Source organism: Tupaia chinensis, unplaced genomic scaffold, assembly GCF_000334495.1.
Source record: "Tupaia chinensis unplaced genomic scaffold, TupChi_1.0 Scaffold142100_1, whole genome shotgun sequence".
Taxonomy (NCBI): Eukaryota; Metazoa; Chordata; class Mammalia; order Scandentia; family Tupaiidae; genus Tupaia; species Tupaia belangeri.
In genome coordinates, this window is record NW_006201951.1 from 1,793,279 (window position 1) to 1,804,881 (window position 11,603).

The following is an 11,603-nucleotide window of genomic DNA, read 5'->3' on the forward strand; positions in this document are numbered from 1 at the left end:
GCCGAGGGACCGGCCACAGCCCCGAGAGCAACGACCGCCCAGCCCGCGCCCCGGCTCCCTCCGCGACCAGAGCCCGCGCGGGCTCCGCCCACGACGCACCGGCCCGACCTGGCCCAACCCCGTACCTTCCGCAGCGGCCCCTGGCGGCAGGAGGACCGCGCGGCAGCGCCGGGAGCAGGAGCGGGGAGGGGGAGCCGGGAGGGGGGCGGTTGGCCTAGCTTCCAGCCCAGGGGCCACCTGCACCCACTGGCTTCCACCACGCCAAAGGAGACCGCAGGGAAAGGGCCTGAGAGCGCAAAATAGTTTATTTAACAATCTGCAGTGTAACAATTTGCATTTAGGAAAAATAGCAGCTTCTCCCGGAGGAAGCTTCTCCAATCAAAGTGTTGGCAGTTGACACCAAAGGGCAGGGCTGGGCCGGGTGGCAGAGGCCCGCAGGGACCAGCAGCTGCAGGTCCCAGGGATCACAGGGACATGGGACAGGACTCTCACTGACAAGGACAAGAGTGGACAGCACTGGGGAGGGCGCTCTCGAGCCTCTGCCGCACCGGAGCGGGAGTCCCCACAGCGCTGCGGAGGCTTGTCTGTGCAGTTTCATAAATAACGGAATCCTCTTCAGTCTTAAGGAGGATGTGAACCGTCTTGCAAACAGTCGACGAAGCCTTAAAGCTTGGAGGCCAGGAAGAGGTCTTCCTCATAGCTCCAGGGCCGAGCCAGCAGGTCACTGCCCAGACCTGGGGCGAGGAGACGCAGCAGAAACGGTCTCCCGAGAAGGTAGTAGAGATGGCGCTGACCCCCTCTGCAAGGTGGCCCAGGCGAGAGAAAGCGTGTCACCTGGCACTGGCCGGCCACTCCTGGGAAGAGCAGTGCTCACGGCGTGGCCACGCAGACGGTTCTGACACGGAGTCTGGCCAGAACGCTCGGTGCGGACAAGACCCAGATGGAACTGGCACTGCTGGCCGATCCGACGGCAGCTCCAGGCTCGCTCCAGAGACGGAGTCTTGCCTTGCAGGTGGGCGGGGCACGAGGTCACCTAGGGTCTTGACTAGGCCACAGGACAGAACCAGGGCCTCTCCGACCCCGTGCACTAGTGCCAGGCAAGCCTACGGTTCCGCCGAGCTGTGCCACATCACCGGTGCAGGTGAGCCACCCGCCCCGTGGAGGGGCCCTGCTGCCTCAAGTGGAATGCTCACTCCTCTCCCGACCTCTGAAAGGGGCTGTGGGACCCAGGTGGCTCAGGTGCATGGATGGTTGTGAGGGACCCTGACACCTTTGAGCACTGCCCTCTTACAGCAGAGACCCACCACTCGCCGGGATGCTCCTTGGTGACTGGGAGCATCACACCCCTAGGTCACCCTCGGTGACCAGGAAACCGACAATCTTTCAGAGGAAGACCGAGTGAGACTTTACTCTCCCCATCCAGCATGTGACAGGAACTGTGGAACCGATTTTCACAATAACTCATAAAGGTGGGCGGTGAGGGGGAGCTGCAGAGAAGGACCGGCCCCGAGAGGCTGCTGTGTCCGCTGAGGGCAGACGAGACCAAGGCGGGAGGCAGGTGGGCTGGGGACAGCAAAGTACCCTCGTGCTCCAGTGCGGATCCACGGCAGGGGCCTGAGGTCAACGCTGGGTGCTTCCCCTGGCCAGTCCTCCCTGGCCTGCAGCTCCCAGCATGGCAGAGGCCTGAAACAAAAGGAATGGCACTGACCCTGCTGTCCACCCCAGGGTGAGTGCACCCAGGGACAGCGGGCAGGGCAGCAGACCTTGCAGACACACCACGCACGAGGCGGAAATCACGCCAGGGAAGCAGCCAGCCATTCGGGAAGCAGCGTGCACTCAGCACTCAGGTAGTCCCAGGGCGGGAGTGCCAGGCGGAGTGGGCAGGGGAACCCGAGTCCTCACTCCCGACTGTAGGACACCCAGAGAAGTGCCTGACCCCATGGAGTCAAGAGGTAGTGATGGCAGGCTGGCACTGAGCTAAGTGGGGCTCAATGGCAAAACCAGCCATGAATTCAGAGGCGTGGCCTCTGAAGAGAGAGGAGGACCAGCGGCCGCTGCCTGTAACACGCCCCCAGAAGCTCGCCCCCAGATCTGCACCCTGGACTGCAAAGAGGAGCTGGGGAGCAAACCTGACTACCCCCCCGGAGCAGTGAGGCTGCGGGACAGCGTATGTGGGGGAAGAGGGGGCCGCTCACCTGAGCCAGCTGAGCAGGGGTGTGGAAGGGCACCGGGGGCAGGGGGTGGTCACCAGGAACCTGAGAACACAGGAAGGACACCTCAGCAAGGCCCCGTGCAGGCCGTGCAGACAGACCCTGGGCCTTGCTTCACGACACACTTGCACAGGCTGCGGAAGCAAGTGGACGACCCTTCGGGCACCACGGGATCTAGCTACTGCCCAGCTCCCAGAGGGCAGGGGCCAGAGCGGCATGCAGAGCACAGGCCTCGGCACCCCAGGCCGGGATGCGGGCACGGCACTGGGACGGCGCGTGTGTGTGTGCATGTGCGGTGGTTTGTGCGGTGGGGTGCCCTGGTCACTGCGGCAGGAGCGTCCAGTTAGGCCGCAGGGAGAAATGCATGCTGAGCCTTTCCGCCAGCCGGGGGACAACCCTTGGAGTGGCCATCCCCTGCTACTGGCCCCAGGTTGGCCCCGTCATGGCCTCCTGCTTGCCTGTGAGACAAGAGACCTTCCTCTAGGGGAGAACCCCCAAGGAGCCTCTTGCAGGGAGGCTGAGCCCCAGGCCCAGTCAGAAAAGCCGATTTAGGAAGCACCAAGTGGCACTGTCCCTCTGCTACTGCCCAGGGTGTGATCGTCACATCTGCCTATCTACTGTGAGCCCCTCGAGGCCACTGAAAGGAAGGCCACTTAGTCACGGCCTCACGAGGTCAGGGGGGGTGGGCCGGGCAGGTAGGCGCTACGGCAGCTACGGCGCACACGGGCCGGGCCAGTGCCAGCTCGGGAGGGACTACGCGAGGTGGAACCCGCCAGCCACGGGTACCTGATTAAGGTGCTGGCTGACTTCCCGCGATAACGAGCTCAGTGAACTACAGCGCGAGAGCTACAAAACAGCAAGAACACACAGGACAGGCAGGTGAGGGCACGCACGCCTGGGCCCGCCGTCAGCTGGGTTCCGCAAGTTTCGTGATGCAAACAGGTCAAGTAATTCCAACAGGAAAAGCCAGAGGTAGCTGGGAAGTGCTTAAGGAACAGCTCTCAGCTCTGAGGGACGGTTGTGGGGTCTGGCGAGCCTCTGGCCTGAGCCAGCTCCGTCAGGAAACCTGAGGACAGCTGCCCGCGGAGGGATGCTGAGGGCCCACGCCTCTCACACCCTGCTTGGCGCTCGGAACAGTTTGGCTAAAATTCTTTTTTTAAGGAATACAACACGTTCCTACTGCTTTTGTGTCTAAGCTGCCTTTCCCCCCAACTCATTAACTTTTTTTTTTTTTAAGTTTTGGAGGTTTCTGCTATAGGGCATGTGCACTCACCAGAAAGACAGAGAGACAGAGACAGCGAGCGAGAAATCACCCCGGGGGGATGGCCACACCACAATCCCTTTTCCATTCTCCTCTCGGGATCTTGGGCATGCATGCACACGCGCCTGGTGAGTTTAAGCCACCAGGTCCGGGACTCGAACCGTGGTCGGCTACATGGGAGTCCAGCGACATAGCCTTTACGCTAACTGCTGGTCACCATCGTTAACCTGTTTTTAAAGGAGGGCCAGGTAGACAGGAAGGACACCTGGCTTAGGCAGGGTTGCAGGGGCGCCCACACCCAGTCCTCACCTCTCACCACAGACTGTCCAGTCTGCAGGTGGGAGTTCAGAACCTGGGGCGGCAGTGTGTGTACAACTTAGAACCCGCCAGGGAACAGAGCACAGCAACCAGCAGGTCCTGGGACTGTCAGTCTCACACCAAGTAGAAAAAGCTGAAGGACACGCCGTAGTGGCACGGGTGACAGGGAGCTGCTCCTGGTGCTGGAGCCGTGTGGAGGCCCGGGTCTAGACCCTGGGTGGGCATGGACGCAGGCGCCAGTCCGCACACCTGTGGGCCGGACCACTGGGAGATTGGGGGGTGGCGGCAGAGCCCTGTCCAGAGTGTCTGCTTGTTCCCTTTCTCTCATAAAAGGAAGAAAGAAAAAAAAAAAAAAACAGAAAAAAGAGAGTCAGCTCCATGGCCTGGTAGTCATAGGAGCTGGATCCCACATGGTCGACACAGGCAACCATGTAGTTCGAGTCCTGGCCCCGGCAGCTTGAGCACACCAGGTGTGCGTGTGTGCATATCTGCACAGGCCCCAGATCTGGACAGGGTGGAGGCGGAGGAGGGCTGTGGCCTGACCACACCCCACCCCAGGCCCTTTCTCTCCTCTGATTTGTCTCTCTGACAAATCATAAACGAAAAATACTGCACTATCCCTCCGGCCCAGATTACCAACTGGCCGCTTCCATGTAAAACACTCCCAAGGAAGGTTGTGAGGAGCCCAGGGCCCGTGTGAGACCCCACTCCACAGGCTGTGGGCTCCAGACCCGGGACCCAGCACTTCCTGGCTCCTCCTGTGTGGCCGGCACAGCTATAGGGGCTGCAGCCCAGCCCTCACAGCCTCGAGACCCCTGCTGTACGGAGGCAGGAGCTGAGCTCGACGAGGTTAAGGGATGGGACCAGAACGCACCGCCATCTGCCCAACACAGAGACTGAGCTCCAAGCCGCTCGGCTTTCCCTGGGCCTGTGTCGGCTTTCAGGGAAAGATATAATACTTTTCTGACCTTCTGTCGCTGGGACTTCTTCATTTTCCCCCAAGGAACTGATTCTTTCTCTGTCCTCTTAGACTTTCAACCGTGACCTCTCTAAGAACAGAGTCGTCGCAGCCTCTGGCCTCAGCCTCCCAGTTGGGACCACAGGTTCACCCCTATGCCCGGCCTTTGGGCTGGGCCAGAAATCAAAGCCAGGCCTTCCATGTGGTTCTGGCCCAAGGTGCAACTTCCCAGCAGGATGTGCCCTGGTGGCCGGGCCTGCCTGCGGTGTGCGCCCACGGCACCGAGCACCCACCCTGCCATGCAGCTGCACCACGACTCGCCAGCTCCAAGGCTTTCCCACCTTCCCAAACGGAAACTGTCCCCATGACGCAGACTCCCCACCCCCCAGCCCCACCGTCCCACTCCCTCGCACACGTTTCGAACATCGGAGCACAACATCCTCTGCACACGTGCCAGGTGCTAGCTCGAGGCAGGTGCGGGCCTGCCTCTGGCAGGACTGGGAAGTCTCCCCAGGTGCCCGGCTCCCTCCCTCCTGCCACACACTGCTCACCTTGGGTTCCAGGGCGGACTCCAGGCTGGCCTGACCCCCAGCTGGCCCCTGCCCTTCCCTGCCAGCCCCATCCCCAGACTGTGGCTCCTCAGTGTCTGTGAATGAGAATGCACAAGGGGCCATCAGTCATCCGAAGCGCCCCTGGGTCTCCTGTATGATAACCTGAGGAGGGCTGCAGGTGTGCGTGCGGGAGGAAAGGGTAAAGCCGGGAGGAGAGTACAGCGGGCCCTTCTTTCTGAGGGAGCTGAGGCTGAGGCACCTGGCCAGAGAGCCGGGCCAGGGCAGGAAGCTGAGGGTGCAGCCCGTGCTGCCTACCTGAGGTAGGTGCAAACAAGTTGGAAGGGATCGGGAGTGGGGCGAGTGGTGCAAACAGCTCTGCAGGAGCAGGAGCCGCCGTGTCGCTCCGCGGGGCCCCGCTCGGGTTCAGGATGTCCACATAGCGTGCTCTGGTTCCGGCTGCAAAGGGGGGCGGGGCAGGTCCCAGTCCTGCGTCAGATGGCTCCAACTCCCAACAGCCCCTCTACACGGCAGAAGCTCCAGCAGGATGCAAGGAAGCCCACCGCGTGGTCCCACTGGGCAAGGAGGGGTCTCTGCGGACCGGTCGGCAGACCCCAGCTGGGGTTTCCGTCGTGGCGCACCACGGCGTGCCGTCCTGACCGACCAGGTACCCTATGCCCACGGGCCACCCTCCAGCACCACGGCCGGCTGTGGGACGTCTCCACACCCTGGAGAACAGGCATCTCCCCACAGACTGTCGCTGGCCACCATCTTGCCCTAAGTCTCGGCCCACGCCCAACGCAGCAGCGTGTCTGCAGGGTGAGGAGCGGTCAGCTCTGATTTCTAGGGGGACTGTTACCTGCTTTTCTAGAAAACACATTCACGGAGGCTCGGGGGGGGCCTGCAGGCCCAGTGGGTCCAGCTTGCGGGGCCTTGGGAAAGGATGTGGGAGGTGGGGGCGGAGCCTTCTTCTGCGGAGGGAAAAGCAGCCTCAGAGACCTGCTCCCTGTACCAGCACCCCCTGGGGTAGCCGGGGAGGCCCACGAGGTGCCCACAAGCCCACCAGGGGTGGGAGTGGCAAGGCCCGTCCCGCTGCTCAGAGCAGACACCCAGGTTGTGGCTCACCTCCTCTTCCGGTTCGTTTAGATTCACCCACTGGTTTTTCTTTTCATCCCAAACAATCTGCCAAAATTTTAAAAAGCAAAGATAGTCAGAGGCCAAACAGAGCCAGAATCTGACAGCGCTTTACATCTTCGGGACCCCCTGCCCACGTCTGCTCTGACCCGGGACGCGCCGTATAGACCGCCGGACGAATAGCCGGCTGTAGGCCTCAACGCCCACCGCGCCGCCACGCTCACCGACTTGTTCTTGTCGTCCGGCAGATAGGCTTCCGTCCTTCTTTTGCTAGGCAGCCACCGGGAGAACCAGGATTCACTCTAAACACAAAACCCGGGGGGCAGCCTTTGGGCCACTGTGCTGGGCACGCAGCCAGGTGGGGGACGGTGTGCTCCCCGTGTACGGGGAGCCCCAGAGACACAGTAGTGACGGTGGACAGAGGGTGGCTGCGGGGGCTGGTGGCCGTGCAGCCCGGTGTGAGCTCACCAGTGAGTGGCTTTAGGAGCTTGCCCTGTCTGCGTGCTGACCGGTGAGCCCCGACACCCACGAGTGGGAGGCGGCTGAGAGTCAGCGTGGAGCCCTTGGGAAGAGGCCCTGCAGGGAGACCCACGACAGAAGAACTCTTTTTTTTTGAGAGGTTTTCACTATAGGGCGCGTGCGTGCACCAGACAGAGACATAGAGACAGAAAATGAGAAATCACCCCCCAGGGGGGATGGTCACGCCGCAATCCCTTCTCCTCCATTCTCCTCCCAGGATCTTGGGCATGCACGCACATGCGCCCGCTGTGAGTTTTAAGCCACCGGGTCCGGGACGTGAACCGCGGTCGACAACTTGGGAGTCCAGCGACAGAGCCATTACGCTAACTGCTGGTCCCCATGAAGAACCTGCTTGACTCTTCACACACTGCAACCTCATCTCGGTCGAGAAGGACATGCAGGCAGCTCCTCTCAGTTCTGACTCTGCCCTACCAAGACACCTGCCCTCTACCTGGGAGGCTGCCACACTGTCTGCTTATGGTCTGCCGACACATCCCGTTCCACAAGGCACGCACCTCTCCCTTGTTTTGAGAGAGAGATTTCTGCCATAGGGCACGTGAGCTCGCCAAAGAGACAGAGACAAGACGCAGTAAGCGAGAAATCACTCCCCGGGGAGACGGCCACGCGCAATCCCTTCTCCATTCTCCCCTTAGGATCTTGGGCGTGCACGCACATGCGCCCGGTGTGAGCTTTAAGCCACCAGGTCTGGGACTCGAATCACAGTTGACTACGTGGGAGTCCAGCGATGTAGCCGTTATGCTATCTGCTGGTCTCACTTTTCCTTTTTTAGATGAATTCACTGTGTTTGCAAGCCTCCTCCCTCAGCCGGTCAGGGAGCTGGGATGGCAGGTGTGCTGCCATGCCTGGCATCCCCGGGTGTGGTTCCAGTCTGCCAGGCCACACTGCCAGGTGTGTGTGCCCGACAGACAGCTGGGCCTGCATGAATGTCCTGAGCTACCGTGTCCCCTCTCGCGACACTAGCTGTCAGAGGAGGCCCCGGTATGGGTCTCCTGAAGGAAAGGGCCACGTCCTTCAGAAGATGCCGCTGAGGGAAGTGCCTATGGAATGAGAGGAGACCACAACCCCCGCGGCTAACCGGGCTGGCCCCACCATGGACAGACCCAAAACCAGACGAGCCTCATAGGTGCTACGCAGGACACAGAGGACAGGGACAAGCCTGCGGCAAGGACGGCAATGCCCAGGCTGCAGCCCGGGCAGGCCAACTGCCCACCTCTGCTGCGGGACTGTGGCTCACTGTGCCTGCTGGGAGCCGTCTGCGCCCTCCCCACAGCCACCCATGGCCCGCAAGCCCCACCCTGGACGCACACCCGAGCCAGGGGCTTACAATTGCTGCCGCCAGAGCCGACCGGGAGAGCCTCCAGGCCTGTGGCCGGAGCACTGCGAGCGAGTGAGCCGCTGCCCTCTGCCTCCTCTGGGCAGGCCGCGAGGGAGGGCCTGAGGCCGAGCTGGCTGGCAGTCACAAGCACGTGCACCCACACGGGCTCCTATAGTGCAGCTACACAGGACACACCTGACCACACGTCTGACCACCTCGGAACGACTCAGAAACACTCAGCTTAATTTAAAAACACACGGGGGGCCAGCAGCTGCCGTGGGGATTAAAGTGCTAGATTCCCACACGGCCGACCCTAGTTCGAGTCCCGGACCCAGTGGCTGGAAAATGACGTCGAATAAAGAAAGAAATGTAAAAGAACACAAACAGAACCACGCCTCTTCCTAGCCTGTGACATCTGGAGGGGTGAGGCCTCTGGGCAGCCGCGCAGCTTCTAGACCCGCCCAGCCCTCCCTGCCCGGCTGGCAAGGGCAGCCTGGGCTGGGCCACGCTGTACCTTCTTTGATTCCTTGGCTGCCTTCACTGCCTGTGGAGGTCTCTTCACTTCCGGGGCAGAGGTCAAAGACAGTGGAGGCTGCATGGGTACCGAGTTGGCAGAGTCCCACCCAGAGAGGATCTCAGAGTCCTGCGACGCCCTTGACACCTGTCCCAAGACAAGGCAGGGAGGCTCTCCTGGGGCTCTTGGTCTGTACCTGCCAGGAGTGCTTCCCAGAACACTGGAAGGCGGGGGACTCCCGACCAGGAAGACAGCAGGGCTGGTGAAATGGCTTGGAGTCCCCACGGCCCAACTACCTCACACGCCGAGGAGTCTCAGCGACGCCCTGGCCAGTGAGGACCATGAGTGTGCGCTGTGTGTACGCGCTGAGGCAGGGCTGGCTAGGGCTGGCAGAGGGCTTTTTTTTTTTTTAAGATTTATGTATTTAATTCCATTTGTTATCGTCTTTTTTGACCAGAGGTACAAGCCGCCAGGTCCGGGATTCAAATCACGGTCAGCCACGTGGGAATCCAGCAACCTTAACCGACATGCCACCCGCTGGCCTGGTAGTAGGCATCTTAGCAGCTAAAACAATTTTTAGGGCCAGCAGGTGGTATAGTTAAGGCACCGGATCCCACGTGGCTGACTTCATGGTTCGAGTCCCAGATGCAGCAGCTTGAAAAACATGCAAGTGCGTTCATTCCCAAAATTCTAAAGAGAGGGGGGAGAAGGGACTGCAGTGTGGCCGTCCACCCCATGGGGTGACTTCTCACTCTCTCTCTTTCTCTCTCGGGGGAGTGCACACCCCTAGAGCAAAAACAAAAACAAAAAACCCTAAAATTAAAAACAATAACAAGAAACAGTTTCACAAATGCCATGACTGGAATGGCTTCATGGCCTAGTGGCTAAGAGAGCCAGATCCCACGTGGCTGACTGTGGCTCACATTCCAGCTCCCGCGATCTAGAAACTGCCAGACACTGCGTGTGCACCCAAAATCCCAACAGGAAATGGGAGGGGCTGCAGTATGGCCGCGAGTACATGGACATTCTGGCCAGTAGGAGGGGATGGGAGGTGTCCTCGGGTTAAGGCAGCACTTTCAATGCAGTTCTACCCTCATTTTAGCGTTTCAAGGACAGAACATTTGGGACTGCAGACCACACAGTGGCCCACAGGGCTTGAGAGGCCGTGAAGAGCTGGGAGCTGGGGTCTGTAGAGAAGGTCCGGGCAGCAGCCTGCCCACACACCGCAGTGGGGCCCCACAGCTGACAGACCTGACAAAGGGGCCCTGATTTCAGAAAAACCAGCCAACGTTAGGGGTTCCAGTGTAGACAAAGAGGGGCCGAAATCAGCTCTCCACTCAGGAGAACAGACATGGTGACGTCATACTTGGGTGCCCTCTGCTTAGTGACTTGTTCTGCTGCCAGACGTCACGTGTGCTGGGGTGGTGAGAAAGCACGGGGGGGGGGGGGGGGGCAGAGCGATGGCCACCAGCAACGCCCTCTCCTCCATCTCCCCTCCTGCTGGGATTCTGGACGTGCACACACGTACCGCGTACCCAGTGCTTTTCCAAACCACCAGGCCCAGGACCCGGGACCACACAGTGGGCGTGGGGGATCTAGCTGCTCTCCCCCACACAGCGCCAGCTGGCTCCTAAAAACTTCTAACACTGAGCCGTCTGCAGCTGGTCTTCCCTAACTACGCCTTCATCGCCTCTTCCAAAAGCACCCGTTAAGACCACTTTGGAAGGCGATTTCCTCATTTCTGTCATCTTCCTGCTCACAGCTGGGGATGCAGCGTGGGGCCTTCCATGAGCCTGGTGAGCAATGGCAGCAGGGAAGGCAAGTACCCGGTGTGCGAAGCTCCCGCCAAACTCCTCCTGGCGCAGCTCCGAACGCAAGCCTCTCACCGGTGACTCCCGCGGCACTGCTCCTGCCAAGGAAGGGGCGCCCGTGACCTCGGTGCCGCTGGGCTCGGGCCGGAGGGGCAGGCGTGTGTGCACACCAAGCAAGGCGAGCATGACTGCTCCCGGCTGGCACATCAGACTGGAAAGGCTGGGCGAGCGGAGGTCCCTTCGTCACTCACGTATTTAATGGGAAGAGGGGCCCAAGAAAGGGAGCAGGGCAGAGGGCAGGGCCTCGCCAAGCATGACCCTCATGGCTAGGACCACAGGTGCAGGTCCCGGCTCACACACACGTGGTCCACGCCAGCATCCTGCCTGTGCCGCCACCAGCATGCCTGACTCTCGGTGCGGGCTTTGTCCCGCCATGTGCAGACAGAGGCTGACGGGGACAGACTCACCACACTCAGCCTCCAGACAGGAGTACACAACCCGGCACCTCACGAGGGACTCGCGACCCGCGAGGGGGCCATCTCATCACACCAAGTAGCCACTTCAGCCTCACCGTGACAAAAGCCGGGACGCAGGAGCAACCAGTACTGACACTGCAGTGCGAGGCTGTGAGGCTCCCGCCCGTCAGCTACAGCTCCTGGGACTCGGAGCCCCATGCAGACAACAGGACCGGGCTCAAGCTCCAAAGATACCTGCCTCTGGTTAGTCATCCCTCAAGACCAACCTGCACCTCGGCAGACCCACCTGGGCCCTGACTCCTGGCCTCCTGGAGCAGGTGTCCACCTTCCGGGAGAGATGGGGATCCAGGCGGGAGGCCAGGCCCTGGGAACAGCACTGCAGGATCGGGCCGGGGGGGCTCCGGGAACACGGGCATCTGGGCAGGGCTGGCCGGAAGGCCATCAGGCAGCATCTGTGGGGCTGCGTGGTACAGCGGGGAGAGGCAGGGGACCGCGCCAGCCCGCACGTTTCCTGCCGG

At 61.2% G+C, this 11,603-nt stretch overlaps 1 protein-coding gene across 1 annotated transcript in view; it reads right to left on the reverse strand.

The window, feature by feature from the left end:
* Positions 1-287: 287 nt before the first annotated feature.
* Positions 288-11,603, reverse strand: part of SEC16A (SEC16 homolog A, endoplasmic reticulum export factor) — a 44,672-nt gene continuing 33,356 nt past the window's right edge. Inside the window, 11 exon segments of the mRNA XM_027766283.1 lie at positions 288-1,683; positions 2,196-2,255; positions 2,997-3,056; positions 5,299-5,393; positions 5,614-5,754; positions 6,155-6,266; positions 6,421-6,477; positions 6,654-6,731; positions 8,799-8,945; positions 10,625-10,707; positions 11,372-11,545. Of these exon segments, the coding sequence (XP_027622084.1) occupies positions 1,621-1,683; positions 2,196-2,255; positions 2,997-3,056; positions 5,299-5,393; positions 5,614-5,754; positions 6,155-6,266; positions 6,421-6,477; positions 6,654-6,731; positions 8,799-8,945; positions 10,625-10,707; positions 11,372-11,545 (1,070 nt within the window). The 3' untranslated portion in view covers positions 288-1,620.